Source organism: Molothrus aeneus, chromosome 5 (assembly GCF_037042795.1).
Source record: "Molothrus aeneus isolate 106 chromosome 5, BPBGC_Maene_1.0, whole genome shotgun sequence".
In the NCBI taxonomy this organism is placed as follows: Eukaryota; Metazoa; Chordata; class Aves; order Passeriformes; family Icteridae; genus Molothrus; species Molothrus aeneus.
Window position 1 is genome coordinate 69,464,457 of NC_089650.1, and position 18,775 is coordinate 69,483,231.

The 18,775-nt window shown below is 52.6% G+C and overlaps 1 protein-coding gene across 1 annotated transcript; it reads right to left on the minus strand.

Annotated features, from left to right (window-relative positions):
* Positions 1-315: 315 nt before the first annotated feature.
* Positions 316-18,607, minus strand: KLHDC10 (kelch domain containing 10). Its single transcript, XM_066551086.1, has 9 exons — positions 18,478-18,607; positions 10,168-10,389; positions 9,100-9,254; positions 8,207-8,355; positions 7,530-7,614; positions 6,898-6,964; positions 6,328-6,375; positions 4,915-5,054; positions 316-3,875 (listed from the first exon to the last, which is right to left on the minus strand). The coding sequence occupies exons 1-9, from the start codon at positions 18,605-18,607 to the stop codon at positions 3,666-3,668; spliced, it is 1,206 nt and encodes a 401-aa protein (XP_066407183.1). The 3' UTR covers positions 316-3,665.
* Between the last annotated feature and the right edge of the window lie 168 nt (positions 18,608-18,775).

Sequence of the window (18,775 nt, forward strand, 5' to 3'; positions counted from 1 at the left end):
TTCTCCTTAAATGGGCCTCAGGCACCAGCCTGGGCCCCTGTGTGGCCACCATTCCCTGTCCTCTGTCACCTCACCCCAGGGACAGAGCCAGCAGGGGTGGCTGTGGGCTCCAGCTTTCTCCATGACCCTCCCAAAGCTCCAGCTCATCTCCAGCCTGGTCTTCTCTGATTGGCTTTGGTCCTCCTGGCTTTGAGGGCTGTCCCAGACTCCTGAGAAGGTTCAGGGATGCTCCTGGTGTTGTCCATAGGGTGTGACAGGCTGGGGACATCTCCCTCCACGCAGGGAAATGCTGGTGGAGGAGGTGAGAGGACAAAGTTGGGGCTTGGATATGTTTATTATCTTTAAAACAAAAACAATCCCAAAGCAAAACACTGACAGACCCACGAACACAGGCAAGGGGGCTCTGGTGCCTCTTCCCTCTCCCGTTCCTTCAGCATGAAAGCCAGGGCGTGCTGTCACAGCAGGGCTGGACTGTGACACGATGGACAGCCTGAGTGAGGCAGGAAGCAGCCTGGGCCTGCCCTCCTCTGCAGGGCAGGCAGCAGCTCGTTAGCGATTCATGAAGCTGCTTTATTAAGCCTTTTGTTTTCCTAGGGAGGCATCAGCAGGGCCAGTCCTGCTGTCCTTAGCCTGGCACATTTGGGAGCATTGCCAGGTGAGTGGCTGGAGCTTCTGATGGCAGGACATGGAGAAGGGATGGGAGAGCAGGAGCTGTAGGAGGAATTCTGGAATTCTGCTCTGAGCTGGCTTTCCCTGCCTCCTCCCATCCTGTCCCCATCCCAGGCAGCACTGTGGATGCTTCTACCCCTCTCCATCAGTTGCTGCAGGTGCTGGATCCTCTCCCTCTCCTTAAGGAACTTTAATTAAGCTTTTACCCACAGGCAGTAGCCCAGCAGCAATTAAAGCCCCCCTCAGCAGGAGCTGTGAGCTCAGTGCTTAAATCAAGTCATTTTTTCAGCAAGAGCAGCCTCCAAAGATCTGCTGTCCCTCCTGCAGCAGCCAGTGGAGGCTATGGGATGGGAAAGATCCCTGGAAAATCCATCAGTGCGTGGTGCTTGTACAGCTTTTATCAGCAAAAGAGAACTCCTTGGACCTTTGTGGTTTTCTTGGTGATGCTTTCCCAGCTGCTGGGGGTGGAGGGATCCACAGGGATCAAGTCCAGCTCCTGGCCCTGCCCAGGACACCCCAACAATCCCCCCTGGCTCTGAGAGCATTGTCCAAATGCTCCAGGAGTTCTGGCAGCCTCGGGGCTGTGCCCATTCCCTGGGGAGCCTGGGCAGAGCAGGACAATCCTGGCCTGTCCCTCCTGGCTCCAGGGCACTGCTGTCCCACCAGCCAGAACCCCCAGGTCCCTTTCCCCAGCCTGTCCTGGATGCACTTTGCTGAGTCTGAAGATTCCATCTCCTGGCTTTCCAGGATCATCCAGGTGGGTTGTGCTGTTGTAACAGGAGATCAGGGGGGGCAAGCAGGACTTCCCTCTCCCGAGGCCATGCTGGCTGTCACCCATGGCCGTGCTGGCTGTCACCCGAGGCCGTGCTGGCTGTCACCCATGGCCGTGCTGGCTGTCACCCATGGCCGTGCTGTCCACCTGAGGTTTTTCAGTATTTCCCAGAATCATCTTTTCCAGGGTTTTATCAGGCACTGAAGTGAGACTGACAGCCCTGTGGTTTCCACAGTCATCCCTTGAAAATTGGGACCAGCTTCCAGCCAGCTGAGACCTCTGCAGAGTCCCAAGACTGCTCCAACATCATTGACAGAGGCTTTGTGACAACCTCAGAGAAAGCTCCAGAGGTTTCCAGAGGAAGGACAACCTAAGGAATGTGCTTGCTCAGAGATCTTGGATGGCTCCAGGATCACCCTGGGGATGAGGGCAGATGCTCTTGAAAGCAGCTGAGAGAAAAACCAGCACAGGGATGGCCAGGCTGCTCCAGGACAAAGGTCCCACAAGGCAAAGATGGAAGTGTGGGTATTCAGCCTCAGTTTGGGATGGGAGAAGGAGCTGGAGAAATGGTCCTGCAGGTCACTGCAAGCCAGGGCAGCAGAGCAGGGAACCCTCCCCACCCACAGCTGCCAGCAGGGTCTGGATTCAGCAGCCAGGGAGGCTGGGAAGGGGTTGAGATGCACAGCTCCTGTGAGGGTGCAATGCAGGGGATGGAGACAGCAGAGCTCCAAGCAGCTCCCACCAGTTCCTGTGGTCCAAGCACCTGAGAAAGCCTCAGCTGTGAGGTCCAGACTTTGTTTTCTGAGCCTTGGGGGAAAAAAAAAGCAGCAACTGAAGCTGGAGGAAGAGGAAAATCTGTTCTCAAGACCAGGGGAAGCTTAATTTTGGGACAAGGGGTGAGTTCCCTTCGTGGAGGGCAGTGACTCCAGCAGGCAGCACCTTTGGATTAACAACATGAAGACAATGCTATGGTTTATTTAAACATAAATGCCATTTCTTAAACTAAAACCTCAGAGTGTAACCTCTGCCTTTGATGAAGAGGAAAGCATTGGGAAAAGCTGATTTTAAAAACAAAAGGCACTTAAAAATGGGCTCCAACTGAAAAGGATTTTGCACAAACCTCATGCCTGGAGCTGTTCAGAGTTCAGTGGCCACTTAAACAAATGCAGTGTAGAGAGCACAAGAGGACCAGAGGCACCCCTTCCTGTGCAGGGACAATCCCTGTCCCCAGAAGGAGGGACAGTTGCTCCCTCTCCCTTTTTTGGATGCTGTATTTCCTGGGCTGAGCGATCCACAAAGCCACTCCCCAAACCAGCTTTAAATCACATCTCCCACCCTCAGGGCAACGTGAAACAAGAAGAAAAAGGCCAATTTTTGGCATGTGTGGGAAGAAGGAAAACCAAAAGCTGGGAGATGCTGAGAACCATGGCTTGGCTGAGCAGGTTCAAAGAGCTCTGAAATCTACAGGGTAAGTTCTTGCTGGAGCTCGTTGTGGGTGCAAAACGAGCCAAAAAGGTTCAAAAAGCCTCAGGAAAACCTTTTCCCTCCCCACCCCAGTAAACTACACAGTAGTCCCTTAAGTGGCAACCTTTTCCCAGTCTTCCAAGCAAACCTTTTGATGTGAAAAGGGGAGGACACAGACACTGCACCGGGGGAGCTGCAGGCCCAGCTGGGCTCGCGGCCTGGGCGACGTTCCAGCCGTCTGCGGAGGCTCGGGGTGGGAGCAGGCCCAGGGAACATGCAGGGCTGGGGGAACGGGCTGGCTTTGGACAGGGGGCTCAGCTGGCTGCCAGGGAGGGGGCAGCCACGGCCAAAGAGCAGCCTGGTGCTCGTTCTGCATCGTGTCCCTCGCTGGGTGCCATGGTGGCAGCGCCACGGCGAAGGCGCCACGTTGAGCACGGGCTCGGACATTCAGTAACTCATTAAGCTCCCCAATTAATTGCAAGCGTGTGCTGATGACAGGTTGCTGGTTGGCTGCTTAGTCTCAGAAAATACTTTTGGATTAATGGTGTAACTTAAGAGCTCCATAAATAAAAAGGGGACTTTCTCTTTTTTCCAATGACTAAAAGTAACCATGTCTGGAAAGGCATTGATGTATTTGCTGAGTAAGGCCTTGAGCAGGTTCCTCCATGTTCTTAGCAAGACCATCCGTGGAATCCATAAATAGGGGGTGGGAGGGGGAATTCTTCAACGTGGTGAGTCTTGGACAGAAGTGGGAGATTGCTCATTTTAGTCGCTCAACGAGTCCCTGCGTCAGTCCAAGGTGCAAAAGCTGGGATCTGGAGAGAGTTGCTAGGTGAGGGAAACATTCCAGGAGCTTCTCCCAGCACAGTTCCAGCAGGCTGGGCACCACCAGCCACATTTTGAACAGGGAGCCAGTCCGTTTGTTTTCGTGGATGTTGACCACCCCTCCGTGGATGTACATGCAGCCAGCCTGGGTGGGAAAGGGGGACAGGAGTTACAGAGGCAGGAAAAGCAGGAAAGGGCTTTACTCCCACCTCCCAGCCTTCAGCAGGGCTGTCCCTGCCTCTGCCACTCGCTCTGGGATCCTGTGAGTCAAGGGAGGAATCGCTGCTGGAGGGGCCCTGTCTCATCCTAAACCACTTATCCACCACCCTGAGTGCTTTGCTCTGAGGCTGAGGTGATTTCTATCCCAAGAAATCCATTTTAGGAGTGTGGCAAACTGTTCATGCAGTAGTACAGAGCCATACTCATGTTCCAGCTAAAAAGAATGTATTTTTAAACTCCACCCACCTCACACAGACATCCTGCATTCCCTTGGCTCAGCACAACCCTGCTCCAGGGATGACAGGAACACAGAGAGATGGGCAAAACTCAGCTGCTGAGTGGGTTTTTTTTTTTTTTTTTTCCACAGGCTGGCAAAGAAAGGGCATTCCAGCTGTCCAGGCAGTCACTGAGCTGCCTGGGAAACACCTTTATCAGACTTCCCAGGAAAAGCTGCTTTTATAACATTCCCCAAATGCAGTGACACCAAGGAATGTGATCTCTGCCCTGAGGAGCTGAGGGAGGTGAAGGCACAGCCCAAGGCACTTCTTGCTGCCGGGTAATTATGAATTCCAGGTCTCCAGTCTTCTACTTAAGGCCAAAAGCTCTGGCAATACCAACATTCCTTAGTGGCTTCCAAAGGGTTGGAAACAGCCTCATCCAATCCTTCACCTCAGGCTGTTCTCAGTAGGATAAAATCACTTTACTCAGGGAGTATTTGTGCTTTTTTATCTTCCTTTTACAAGCAGGAACTGCTGTTCCCACACTGACTTTAAAAGCTCGAATTCTGCATCATTTCTTTCAGAAAGCAAAATGCACAGTGTGGCTCCACTCTTCAAAGAGCAGCAGGAAGAAGAGCCTCCCAAAAGCTGCTGCATGCAGTGGAGGTCACTTCCTTGGGAATATCAGCTCTATCTGCAGCCCACAGCAAGGTAAGAGTGCTTGGAGGAACAAAAGGAGTCACTTACTGGGGTGACAGCAGCACAGTGGAAGTACACAGGCTCTGGCATGGCAGCTGGGAGCTTGACCCACTGGAAAGTTTGGAGATTGAGCTTCCAAACGTCTCCCAGAATCACCTCTCCGTTGTAGCCCCCGCACACGAACACATCTGCAAGAGAGGGGATGTGGGGAGCTGCCAGAGCAGCCCTGCCAGGAACCAGGGACACGCTGGGAGAGAGCTCAGGGATCCCCTCCCCACACAGCTCTGGGATCAGAAACTGTTTCAGCTCAACAAAGACTCCCAGGACCTCCCAGATCAGGCCCACCACAAAGCAGAGGCCACCTAAAGATTCCCAGACTGACTTGGGTGGAAGGGACCTCAAAGCCCATCAAGTTCCAGCCTGATGGGCAGGGCCACCACCTCCCCCTGTCCCAGGCTGCTCCAGCCCCAGTGTCCAGCCTGGCCTGGGGCACTGCCAGGGATGCAGGGGCAGCCCCAGCTGCTCTGGCAATTCCAGCCCAGCCAGGAATTCCTCATTGCCAAGATCCCATCCCTGGCTGCCCTCTGGCACTGGGAGCCATTCCCTGGGTGCTGTCCCTGCAGGCCTTGGCCCCAGTCCCTCTGCAGCTCTCCTGGAGCCCCTGGAATGTGCTGGAAGCTCTCCCTGGAGCCTTCTCCTCTCCAGGTGAGCACCCCCAGCTCTCCCAGCCTGGATCCCTGGGAACTGAGGGGCTCCAGCCCTGGATTTGCTCCATGGGTTCCTCTGGGCCCTCTCCAGCAGCTCCAGGTGCTGCTGCTGTGTCCCCAGGGCTGGGGCAGCTCTGCAGGTGGGGTCTCACCTGAGAAGGGCAGAATCCCCCCTCCCCTGCTGCCCACACTGGGGGTCAGGATGGATTTCTGCCTCATGTCCCCCTTCCCAGCCTGCCCATGACCCCAGCCCCCCATGGCAGCCTGAGGGCTGAATGCCACTGCAGGCAGGGGAGCATTCCCTCTCCTCATAGCCCAGACACCTGGGCTTGATCAGATTCCAGGGATTTTGAACCCCCAGGGAGCAGCCCCAGCTCCCAGCCCTGTTTGCTCCCAGCTTTGCCCAAGTTCTCAGCTCAGGGGTGGCCAAATCCTGGTGGGCTGGAAGCATCTCCCAGCTCCTGCCTTACTTTTATTGGCACAATCAACACTCCTAGGAAATACAATCCAGCTTTTCCCTCCACCCTTCAACAGAGAGCATTCAGCCACTGACCTGAAGGGTTTGGAAAAGAGGGACCAAGATTGTAACTGGCTTTTCAGTGCAGAAGAAGGAATGGTGCTAAGTGGGCAGCTTCAAGCCTGCTAGTGAGGAAAAAATCCTCTTCCAGAAAAGCCACGTGGTCCCTGCAGTTCTCTCCAAGCCTCCCCTGTTTGGTTGTACAAGATACACCAATTTTCCAGAGGTAAATCTTACCATTTTTAATCTGCACACAGCTGTGGCATCTTCTGGCTGCTGGGAAACCTGGGGAGAATCATTTTGAAAATATGTATCAGCAATAACTGCTTTAAAGTGCTTGTGCAAGTGGTGATTTTGTCTCAACGTTTAATAATGGAGTTTCATTGTTAAGAGGTTTTACTTTCCTGCTATCCCAGGTATAAAAGGTGCAATTTTAAGCAGCTGTTTCAGGTTTGAGTCCTAATTCCTCTCTGGGGAAGGAAGAAAAATGCTGGAATTTTGTTCCCCAGAGTCTCAAATCTGGCTTGGTGAAAAGCAGCTGTGAGACTCCAGGGAAAGCTCAGGGCCTCAAAGGGAGCAGGGATGATCTGGATCCTCTGGGAGCAGATCCAGGCACTGCCACCTGTCACAGGCAGGGAGAGAGGGGAGCCAGACTGCCAAACTCCCCTGGATGGGTCCATCCTCAGTGCTGCAGCACAAGCAGGATCTCAAATCCAGCATAAATCCACATGTTGAACAAGAAAACTGCACCCTCAAGCACCGTGGCCACTCTGGCTCACAGGGAAAGAAAGGAAATGCCAGGCTCACCGACTTTCTCGTGAGGCTTCGTGGTGATCTCCTCCCAGGTGTTGGTTTCCAGGTTGTAGGCGTGGATCTGGGGGGAAGAACAGGAGCCATGAGATCTTCCAGGGTGATGCAGCCACAGGCTCTGACCCACCAGAAATAAATCCCTTTTTTCCATTAAGTGGCAAACCCAAAAATAGCTGATCCCAGCCAGTGACTAAGCAGGTCTAAAATCACCTTTCAAGCTCCATCCCAGCTTTGCTATTTCAGCCCTACAGCTGAAAAAAAGAAAAGAATATTGCTTTTGAAAAGAGCTGGACCAATTAAAATCCACACCCTCGAGCTCTCAGAAGGATTTAGAAATACCTTTCTCCTGCTGCACACAGGGAGGAAAATGGGACAATGGAGAGATGAAATGTCATATGAAGTGCTGCAGACTCCACTTTTTTGGAAGCAGAGCACTATTTAAAGTGACCACAGATTCATCACTAAGACATTCTGTGGCAAATCCAGGTTTTACAGAAATAGGAGAACAATCTGCCCCCAATTATTTTTTTAAATTTTTTTTTTTTACCAGGCTCTCCAGGCACAGCCAGATGAAGAGACTGTGCTGGTATGTATGGAAAATCTCCTGTCCAGGGTTCCAAATGCCTCACCTTATCCAAGGAATAAGCTGTCCAGGAAGTCCCACCTCCCAGGATATAAATCCTTTGACCGTCATGAGCAATTTCATGTCTGTACCTGAAGGTGCAGAGCAGCACAATTAGCAACAACAAAAACCCTCCTGGAAATCACCATCAAACTCCAGGGATTTGAGCAGAAATCCCAAGCCTGGCTCTGCTGCATCAGCCCCTCAGGCTGGGAGCATGCAGGAGATGTGGGAGTTTTCCTGAGCCCTCCAAGCAGTAGCCCAGAGGTCTGAAAGGCATTTTCTGATGCAGAGTAATTATTAAATGATTAAGTGGAAGGATTAGTGAATATCAGGATTCATCAATATTCCACCCCTTCTAAGGAAAGTGTCCAAGGCCAGGCTGGACAGGGCTTGGAGCAACCTGGGATAGTGAAAAGTGTCCCTGCCCATGGCAGGGGGCTGGAATTGGATTTATTTTAAGATTCCTATGAACCCAAACCGTTCTGGGATTCTTCCATTCCCAATTCCCTGTTCTCAGTTGGACACCAAACCATGGATGAGAGAGACAAAAATCCTTCCTCCCAGTGCCACAGCAAGTTCCAGGCAAAGGAGGGTTGGAAATGGCAACCAGAGCAAGGTATCCCAAAGCTTCCCATTCCCTGCCTCCCCAAAAAAGCTCCCTGAGGCTGCCCAGGCGCTCACCTCTCCTCTGGCATGTCACAGGACATATTGTTTGGCTTCAGCTGGATCCATTCCCGGGTGTTGAGGTCCAGCTTGTGGAGATCAGTGCTGTAAATGTAGCCAGTTGTTCCTCCAAACACGTAGAGACACCCATTGATGATGGCCATGGCCTGGCAGAGAAACCAGAAAGGGCTTGGGACACCTGGGGCTGGAGGAGAGGGAATTCCTGCTCCTCCAAAGCAGATGTGCACCAGCAAAAAGGGCCAGTCCTGTGGTGAGTGTGAATTCATTTCCTTGTCCACCTTGTTCATCCACTCTATGAAAAGTCTTAAAAAGGTGTAATTGTAATAGAAAGGAACCCTAGGAACTTGCATTTAGAGTTTTGTGTCTTAAGGGCTTTGACTATCAACCACTTCTTAAATCACTTTTTCCATCTTCATATAGAACTTTGGGTTTTGAAGGTTTTGACTATGACCGACTCCTTACATCACTTTTTAATTTTTATTTAGAGTTTTGTGTTTTAAGGGCTTTGACTACCAACCGCTCCTTCAATCCCTTTTTCCATCTCCATTTAGAACTTTGGGTTCTGAAGGTTTTGACTACAAACCACTCCTTAAATCACTTCCTCATTTTCATTTCGAGTTTTGGCTTTTGAAGGTTTTTGACTACCAAGCCCTCCTTAAATCAAACTTTTCTCATTCAGCTGCACCAGGCATTTAATGAACAAATTCTGCCCTTTGTAACGAGGAGAAAACCTCCTTTCCTTTGAAATCCCCACGAACCAAGGCTGCTTCATTTCTTCACGAAGGACACCTGCCTTCCCTCACGCTTTTCCCCAGAGGGAGCAGCTCTGGTGAGGCACAGAGGGGACTGAGGAGCTGAGAGCCCTCCTCAGGGCTCCCTGGGCCCCGTACCTGGCCGTAGATGCGGTTGGGTTTCTTGCCGCGGCAGCTGAGCAGAGCCCATCGCTTGTACTTGACGTTGCACACGTGGACGTCGTTCCCGTTGCTCTCTCCGAAGGGGATCCCGGTGCCCCCAAACACCAGGAGGTTGTTGCCATGTAAGACAACTGAAAACAGGGGAAAACAGGGGTGCTCATGGCTGGGAGAGCAGCAGAACAGGATTCATCCAGGCTGGGCTGGCCTTGGAGCAAGCTGCTCCAGAGAAGGTTGCCCATGCCATGGTATGGGACTGGACGATCTCGAAGCTCCCTTCCAACCCAAACCATTCCCAAATCATTTTTCCAGGACTGGGCTTGGACCAACCTGCTCTAGGGAAGGTTGCCCATAGCATGGGATTGGATGATCTTTAATCTCTCCTCTAACCCAAATAATTTGTCCAGGCTGGGCTGGCCTTGGAGCAAGCTGCTCTATGGAAGGTGTCCGTATCCATGGTATGGGACTGGATGATCTTTCAGCTCCCTTCCAACCCAAACCATTCCCAAATCATTTTTCCAGGACTGGGCTTGGAGCTACCTGCTCTAGGGAAGGTGTCCTAGAGGTGTCCTTAAGGATCACTGGATGATCCTTAAGCTCCCTTCCAACCCAAACCATTCCAGGTTTCCCTGCTCTGGAGACAGCTCAGTGCTGTTCAAATTCCCTACAATCCAGCCCCTGCACTGATGGCTTTGAGAGGCTCTAAAGGAGAAAGGATCCCAACTAAAACCATGGTAACCAAAGGTCTGCTTTGAAAAGTGAACAAAGACAGCTATTTTTGGATGCTTGGAGATGTCTGCATGAGGCACCTTCCTGCTGAAAGCGCATCAAGGTAAACACCTGGAAAACACCTCTCGCTTTCCCATTTTTTTCTTTCCCTCTGCCTCGACCAAGCAAAAATGGAAAGAAAAATCCCAAACCCAACCCAACCTCGGGGCCTACTTGGAAAAACAGCATCCAGATTTCCAATTCTTGCCTGGGTTAAAATAGGCAGGATTAAAATAGCTCCAGGAGCAGGCGCGGGAGGAGTTGGATTTCCGTACGTACGTGACATGGAGGCCAGCTCCCTGGGCATGTAGCCTTCGGTGCCCATCTGGTGCCAGGTGTCTGTGGCAAAGTTGTACCTCCAGAGCTCCCTGAAGAGGGGGTAGTCCTCGTTCTCTGGGCCCCCAGACTCATCGTAGTCGGGATTGTAGCCCCCGAAGACGTAGAGGTTGGAACTGTCGGCCACGCAGCGATGGCCGCTCCTGGCCGGGGGGCACCTGTGCCCTGGAGCAGGAGGAGGAGGAGAAACAACAGCTCCACACGGGCTCAGGGTGTGCCCCAGGCCCTGCAGGGCACAAGACACCTTATTCATCCACTCTGTGAAAAGTCTTAAAAAGGTGTAATTGTAATAGAAAGGAACCCTAGGAACTTGCATTTAGAGTTTGGTGTCTGAAGGGCTTTGACTATCAACCACTCCTTAAATCACTTTTTTATTTTCATTTAGAACTTTGGGTTTTGAAGATTTTTGACTACCAACCACTCCTTAAAATCACTTTTTTCATCTTCATTTAGAACTTTGGGTTTTGAAGGTTTTGACTATGACCCACTCCTTACATCACTTTTTAATTTTTATTTAGAGCTTTGTGTTTTAAGGGCTTTGACTATCCACCGCTCCTTCAATCCCTTTTTCCATCTCCATTTAGAACTTTGGGTTCTGAAGGTTTTGACTACAAACCACTCCTTAAATCACTTCCTCATTTTCATTTAGAGTTTTGGCTTTTGAAGGTTTTTGACTACCAGGCCCTCCTTAAATCAAACTTTTCTCATTCAGCTGCACCAGGCATTTAATGAACAAATTCTGGGCTGGATTCCACAGGGAATCCACTGGGAAGGGCCTCTGCAGCACGAGGAAATGGCTTTGGAAGGACAAGCTGGAAAAGGGACACTCTGTGTGTCACCAGCCCATCCCTGGACCACGTGGCAGTTGTGGGCACTACAGCCCTTCTGAGGTGTTGGAGGAAATCCCTCTTCTTTCCTTCTGTCTGGCAAATTTCACTTAGAAACAATTGCAAATGTCTGTATTTAAAACTGCCCAATAGAGAAAAGAATTAAGGATTTGCTTTTCCTCCTCCAGGACACCTCCCAGTGACTTCCCTCTTGGTTCCTTGGATCTCAAGACTTTGTCTCGGTCACTAAATTTCCTGTCACTAAACAGAACACTTCAGCTGAGTTTAGTTCTGTTTAGTGACAGAAAATGTAGTGACTTCTGTCACTGAACAGGTCTGACAGAGCAGGGAAATCTGCTCCTGAGTTAAGGCATTTGCACTGGGAGGAGCAGGGAATCCAGCTGAGATCCTGCAGGCAGATGCAGCCCTGCCCAAAAGGAATCCTCTGCCTGCCCACCCCTAAAAACTCAATGGAAATAAAAGCAGGGAGGACAATGCCAGCTCAGCTCTCCACTGGAACAGATAAAAAGATGGATTCAGCCAAGGAAAAACAAACCAGGAATATTCAGAGGTAACAGAAATCAAGGTCTTGGCTGACAATTGACCAAAGCAAACCCAAACAAATCAGTGACCTTCACCTCCCACCTGCTCCCACAGACTGTTTTATGGATTTTAGGAGAGAAAAGGAGCCAGGATAGCATCTAATGAGGACCCAGAATGTTTTCTCCTGTTATAATTCCCAGCAGTGAATCAAACACTGCAAAAAAAAAAAAAAAAAAAAAAAAAAAAAAAAGGGTTATGAAGCATTTTTCCTACAGAAAAAGTGAAAAAAAAAATGATTTGTCCAGACCAAATAATGAACTTGAGGTGAGCAGAAGCAGCTTTGCTTAATCATGTTCAGCTCTGGTCCAAAATTAAGCTGCTCTCCAGGGTTCAGACAAGGTTTTGACAGATTTGGGGTGTTTCCAGGAATAATTGTGTCTCACAGCAATTCCCACTTAGAAAACTAACAAGCACTGGCTGAAAAGAGGGGAAGAAAGTTAAGGAATTAAGGGAAAAATCTGTAGTGGGGACATGAATGTTTGTGCACAGAAGAGGGGGATATTCCACATCCCAATTTAAGAGCTGGTAAGGAATTAGGAGTTCAGATATTGTATTAAATAGAGATTTCATTTCCCTCTAGTTCTAACACTTGCCATGAGAATTTTCCAGAGGGAAAAGAGAAGAATAAGGCAGAGTTTTATATAAAGCAAATAAACTAAAGGTAAGAGGAGTAATTCTAAGAAAAGAAATTAAACCACACCACCCAGGAGGCCTTCACTGCCATCCACCTCCCAAAATCACACAGGGCAGGCAGCTGACCCTGCCAGAAATCCCAATTTTCAACAGGAAGGGATCCCACATCCCTGGAAGGGTCCAAGGCCAGGCTTGGAGTGCCCTGGCACAGAACTAACCCTGCTCAAGGGTGAAGGTTCCTTCAGCAGCCAAACTCCATGGCTCCCATAAAGAGCTGCATTTCCATGTCATTGGGGCTCCCTGGATGATTCCCAGCTCCTGCTGACATGCAGGAGAGGTTTGCAGCAGGTTTTGCTGCCCATTCCACAGGGGTAACTTTTAGGTGGGAAAATCCCAGGATTTGCTGAGTTTTGTCATGGGCAAAGCCCCTTTTCCCAGAGCTGAACCCCAAAACACCCAAAGCTCAGGGAAGCAAGGCCCCACTGTATGAAAAGCTGGAATTCTGCAGGTCCTGCTGGGAATTCCTTGATGCTGGACACGGAAAGCAGCAGGATCTGCCAGGTCTGGGGGGAAGAGGTTGTAAAGTGGTGGAAAATGGCTTTAACATGGATGGATGATGGATGGATGGATGGATGGATGGATGGATGGATGGATATGATCTGGGAAGCACACACTTTCCCAGTTTAAGATTCCAGAGGGAAGCAGGAAGGAAGGATGGGAAGGTGCATTTACAAGAAGTTTCTTTTTCCTTAGTGCTGACGGCAAAAATGGGAACAGTAACATTTTCAGGGAATAAGTTCCAGCATCAGAATGGAATTTTACAACAGGATGAGAGGAAACAGCCTCAAGCTGTGCCAGGGGAGGCTCAGAGGGGATGTCAGGAGGAATTTCCTCATGGAAAGGGTTGTTAAACATTGGAAGGGGCTGCTCAGGGAGGTTTGGAATCCCCATCCCCACCTGGAGGTGTCCAAGGATGTGGCACTCAGGGCTCTGGGCTGGGGACAAGGTGGGAATTAGTCACAGCCTGGATTTGAGGTGCCTTTCCCTGCTCGCACAGAGCCCCAGGCACCTCATGTTCTCCAGGGAAGCACGAGGTCCTCTCCAGGGGAGTCCCAGGTCTCCAGGGAAGCAGCAGCTCTTCCCCAGGGAAGCTCTGCTTGTTGCATCTGGTGCTGGATGCCCTCAAAAGCAAAAGGTGAGCACCAGGCTGAGCCTCCTGAGCCAGCAGCTCCTCCTTGCAGATCTATGAGTGGATGGATGTCCTGGTGGAGGAGCATCCCAGCCTGGTCAGCAAGGTCCAGATGGGGCAGAGCTACGAGCAGCGGCCTCTGTACGTGCTGAAGGTGGGTCCTGGGGCAGCCTGGCCTGAAAATGCCCCTCAGCGTGAGAGGTTGTGCCAGGGCAGCCTCAGGCTGCAATCAGCAGCAATTTCCCCGTGGAAAGGGGCTCAGGCTGCCCAGGGAGCTTTGGAGTGCCCATCCCTGGAGGTGTCTGAGGAACTCCTGCAGGTGGCACTCAGGGCTCTGGGCTGGGCACAAGGTGGGCACGGGGCACAGGGTGGATTCCATGGGCTGGGAGGGCTTTTCCAACCCAATGGATTCAGTGATTCCAGGCTGAAGCATCACCACAGGGACAGAATTAAGGGAAATCCTAATTAAGGGCTGAGCCATCCAACAGAAAGGGGCTGGCTGGGCACTGTCCTGCTCCATTCCCCTGACTCACCCAGGAGTTCTGAGGGAGCTGCTGCACTGACAATCCCAAGCTGCTCCTAACTGAACTCCTCTCCTGCAGGAGCTGTCATTAGGACAGGGCTGAGACAAGAAGGTGTTTCCAGATGTGACACTGGAGCAAAGGAGGCTCAGGGGGCCCTGGTGGCTCTGCACAAGTCCCTGCCAGGAGGGGACACAGGGGGGGTCGGGCTGTGCTCCAGGGAACAGGGACAGGAGCAGAGGGAACGGCCTCAGGCTGGGCCAGGGTAGCTCAGGGGGGATTTTGGGGACAATTCCTCCTGGAAAGGGTGGCCAGGCACTGGCACAGCTGCCCAGGGCAGGGGTGGAGCCCCCATTCCTGGAGGGGTTTCAAAGCCCTGTGGATGTGGCACTTGGGGACGTGGGCAGTGGTGGCCATGGCAGGGCTGGGAATGGATGGACTCAGTGGTCTGAGAGACCTTTTCCAACTGCAAAGATTCCATCATTCCATGGATATGAGGTTGTTGAGAGCCTCCTGAAACCATCCTTTTCCTTATGACTGTCAGAAACCCTAAACAAATCCATTTCTATCTTGGGGGGGGTGTGCAGAGGAATGGGGCCAGACTGCTCAGTGACAGGAGAAGGGACAATGGGCACAAACTGAAACACAGGAAATTCCAGCTGGATATGAGGAAAAACTTCTGCTTTGAGAATGATGGGGCACTGAACAAGGTTCCCAGGGAAGCTGGGGCTGCCCCTGGATCCCTGGCAGTGCCCAAGGCCAGGCTGGAGCCACCTGGGACAGTGGGAGGTGTCCCTGCCATGTGACACTGGATGGGCTTTGAGTTCCCTTCCCACCCAAACCATCCCATAATTGTACACTCCTTTATCAGTTCCCTTTTTTCCCAAGCTGATTTAATCCCAGTATCCACTCCAGGGTTATCTGCAGCGCTTTGAGAACCTCAAAGTCCTTGCTGTCAGGATAACAGGAACAGCAGCAGTGAAAAGCCTGTGCTGTTCTCAGGGTGTCTGTCCCAAGCAATCCATGATTTAAGCCCACAAATGCCAGTGCAAGGCCATCCCCCAGGTGTGTGTTACACCACCTCAGTATCAGCACCACCAGCAGCAGAATTTCTACTTCCAGCCCTATTTTTGGAAATACAACCAGGATAACTACAGGGTGTAAACCCAACAAATCCACCATGGCTTTGGATCCTCCTCTTTTGCACATCCCACATCCATGGTGAATATCCAGGCCTGCGCACACGTCCTCTTCTCTGCTTTTTAAAGCTTTCTAAAGGTGGTTTTGTGATTATTTTTCCTCCTGCCTGGATTTTCAACATCCACAACAGCAGGATTCAATCTCTCCCTTTCCATTTCTGATCCCTGCAGGAATCCTGAAGGCCATTTAGGACAAGGGCTGAACCAGAACAAGACAAGTTAATATTGACTTTGACTCCCATCTTCAAAGTTCCATCTTTTCCACAACAGCTGGACAAAGTAAGTTTGGAACTTGTGGAATTGGAGTCCCTCAGGAATGTTTGGATAAGCAGGATTGGGAATGCACTGCTGAGAGTGAGGTTTAAAACCTCTTTGTTCATCCAGCTGTGCTCAGATCCCACCCTCCCCTTCCTGGGCAGGCTGCCCACGCCTGGGAAATTCCCAAGAGGAAACATTCCCAAGAGGAAATTGGGAATTGGGAAACATTCCCAGCTGTAGCTGGGTCCCTGAACAACGGCTCTGAGGGGCTGAGGGAAAGTGGGAGAAGCCAGAGGATCCAGCCAAGGATGCCAAACACAACCTGCAGGTCAGCCAAGAGATTTCCTGGTATTGCTGAGAGCTCCAAGCTGTGTTTCCAGAATTATCATCCTGGGTTTGGATCAATGTCCAGAGGGGCTGGGAACACAAAGCCTGAGAGGAGCCCCTGAGGGAGCTGGGGGTGCTCAGCCTGCAGCAAAGGAGACTCAGGGCTGCCCCCATCGCTCTCTGCAGCTCCTGAAAGGTGCCTGTGCTCACCTTGGGCTCTTTCTCCAGCAGCACTGACACAGCCAGAGCACACAGCCTCCAGCTGTGCCAAGGGAAATCCAGGCTGGAGAGCAGGAAAAAGCTTTTCCAGCAAGGGGGATAAAGTTCTGCAATGGCTGCCCGGGGAGGTGGTGCAGTCCCCAGCCCTGGGTGTGTTTGACAGCCTGGATGTGGCACTGGGTGCCAGGGGCTGCCTGAGGGGTTGGGCTGGGCTGGACTCTTGAGGGTCTCTCCCAGCCAAGGGATTCTGTGAACAGGTCTGGCTCTCCCAGGCTTTGTTTCCAAAATCTTTGGGCCAATCCCATTTGAAAGGATTTTACACCACTAAAACTGAGTGATCCTTGGGTTGGAGCATAAAGGAAAATAAGAGGAATTCTGGAGAATGAAAACCACAGAGCTGGGAAGATCACCTGGCCCAAAGTCCTGTGGGAAAAGGACCTGGCACGAGGCTGTTGGGCACCTTGAGCAGCCACATCCTGAAACCCTGCAGGGACTCCAGCACATCCCAGGGAATGCTGGTCCCAGACAATGCTGGCTGTCACTGGAAAATGTCATTTTTCCATTGGGATGAAGCTTCCCAGCACACCCTGTCCCACTGCTCCTTGTCCTGTCCATGGCAAGGGAGACCCTCCATCCTCTTCATATCCATTCTTTAGGGCCTGGGGAACCCCAGGGAGGTTCCATGTAAGCAAACAAACCTGGGAACCCTGGAAGAGAACTTGGAGCCCAGGAACAAATCAGGTTGGAGGAAATGGAATGAGGGGGAAAATTCCTCTCTCAGTGGTTATGTAAGGGCTGCTGCTGGAGCTCTATAAATAGGACCTCACAGGTGGCAAACTCCAAAAATCCAGGGTTTTTCTGGGGTGGGTTTAGGCTGCTTTGGGTGGCCAGGTGAGCTGGGGAGCTGCAGGGAGGGACAGGATCCGTGCAGGATCAGGAGGGTGCAATTCCCAACGCTCCCAACCCAGCAAGGGGAGAGCAGCAGGGCCTGTGGTGCCAAAAAAGGCATTTCCAGGCAAGGAGGGAGATGGGGCTGAGCATTTGCCCAAAAATAGAAGGTGTGGAGCCACTCAGCAAATTCCCAGTGCTGCTGGAAGAGCCTGGAAGGCTGAGCCAGAGCGTGGAACGAGGGAAATGGATTTGTAGGGAAAAGATAGGGCAGGTTTCAGGGATGGGAACGTGGATGGAAAGGCCATTCCCAGCTGCTGCTGCTGCTGCTGCCACCCCTGAGGGGCTTCTTGCTCCACATGTGAGTGGCAGCAAAGGGTTCCTGGCCCTGGGATGTGCAGCTCCAGGTCAGGAGGAGGAATAAGGGAAAATGGGATATTCCATGGCAGCTGGGAGTGTCACAGGGCCAGGAGTGTCCCACAGCCCTCCCAGTGCTGCAGAGCTTCCCAATCCTGTGATCCCGGGGTAACCTCAGCCTCCCCCTGGAATGTTTGGGGGGTTTGGGGTGACAGAGATCCAGGAATGATGGAATAACCCTTCAGCATCCAGCCTTGCAGGAGAGAGGTGGAATTGTCCCAGGGAAAATTTCCCACTTTTCCCAGGGACCAGGACTAAGCTGATGTCACAGCCCAGGCAGGATGTCCCCTCCCAGGATTGTGGGGATGTCCCAAAAACCCCAACAGACCGGGATTGTAGAGTGGGGGGATCCCAGGGGTCACCCCAGGCTTATCCAAGGTGGCTGAAACGGGGCTGATCCCTGTGGGGTACCCCTATCCCCACACCCCTGGGGGCATCCAGGCACCTCCCAGCAGCTGGGGAACGCTGGGATGGGGAACCCTACACTGGGTTGTAGGAAGGGGTGACCCCAAATCCATTTATAAAAGGATAACTGCCCCCCACCCCTGATTCCAGGCTCCATACCCCCGGATCATTGGGATGGGAACAGCCCAGCTCCCCCCACACCATTCCCGGCTTTGGGGGACAGGGTGACCCCATTATACCCGGTCTGCTGGGGCACCCCAGCTGCCTCTGGGAATGTCCCAGAGGCAGGGACAGTTGTCCCCTCGGTATCCCTGTCTCCTCATGGCCTTGGGGACACGCGCGTCCCAGCCTGGGACAGCGGGACCGTGTGGCTGGGGTCAGCAGATCTCTCCGGGGTTGGGGGTACCACATTAAGGACCCCCAGGAATGGGGGTGCCCCGCTCCCGAGCACCGTGGGAATGGGTAATTCTGATCACAGACTGCTTGAAGAATGGGTCTGTCCCAGCCCCTCATGCTCTGGGATGGGGGTGCTCGGTCCAGGACCCCTCAGGACCTTGGGCACGGCGGTGTCCCGGTCTCTGACCCCCAGAGACGGGGATGCCCCGACCCCGACCCCCTCAGGACCTTACAAACGGGGCTGTCCCGGTCGCGGTCCCCTGAGATGGGGATGCTGCGCTCTCAGACCCCTCAGGGTGGGGGCTGCCCCGCTCCCGAATCCCTTCTGGGCCTTGGGCTCGGGGTCATTCCCGGCGCCGGCCGCCACTCACCCGCCGCCCGCGGCCTGCCCGGCAGCTGCACGAAGCGGTTCAGGATCCCTCCCCCGCCGCCATCGCCGCCTCCCGCGGCGCCGCCCGCGCCCTCCCCGAGCCCGTCCCGGGCCGCGGCCGCCGCCGACATGGCCCGTCCGCTGCCTGAGGGACGGAGCGCCAACCGCCAATCAGCGCCGAGCTTCTTCGGCCGGAGCCTATCAGCTGCGGGCTTGTTGGCAGGTGGGGGGAGGCTGCGGCGAGAGCACCGCTGTTGGGAGAGCTGAGCGATCGATCCAGGCTGGGGCAATGGAGCGCC

Bases quoted from the DNA above. Each gene is read 5' to 3' on its own strand.
- KLHDC10 (XM_066551086.1), bottom strand. From the start codon at position 18,607: ATGTCGGCGGCGGCCGCGGCCCGGGACGGGCTCGGGGAGGGCGCGGGC. The intron at 6,965-7,529 runs GTGAGGCATTTG...TCTTCCCCCCAG, and splicing joins CAGCTTATTCCTTGGATAAG to ATCCACGCCTACAACCTGGA. The intron at 3,876-4,914 runs GTAAGTGACTCC...TTTCCCACCCAG, and splicing joins ACTGTGCTGCTGTCACCCCA to GCTGGCTGCATGTACATCCA.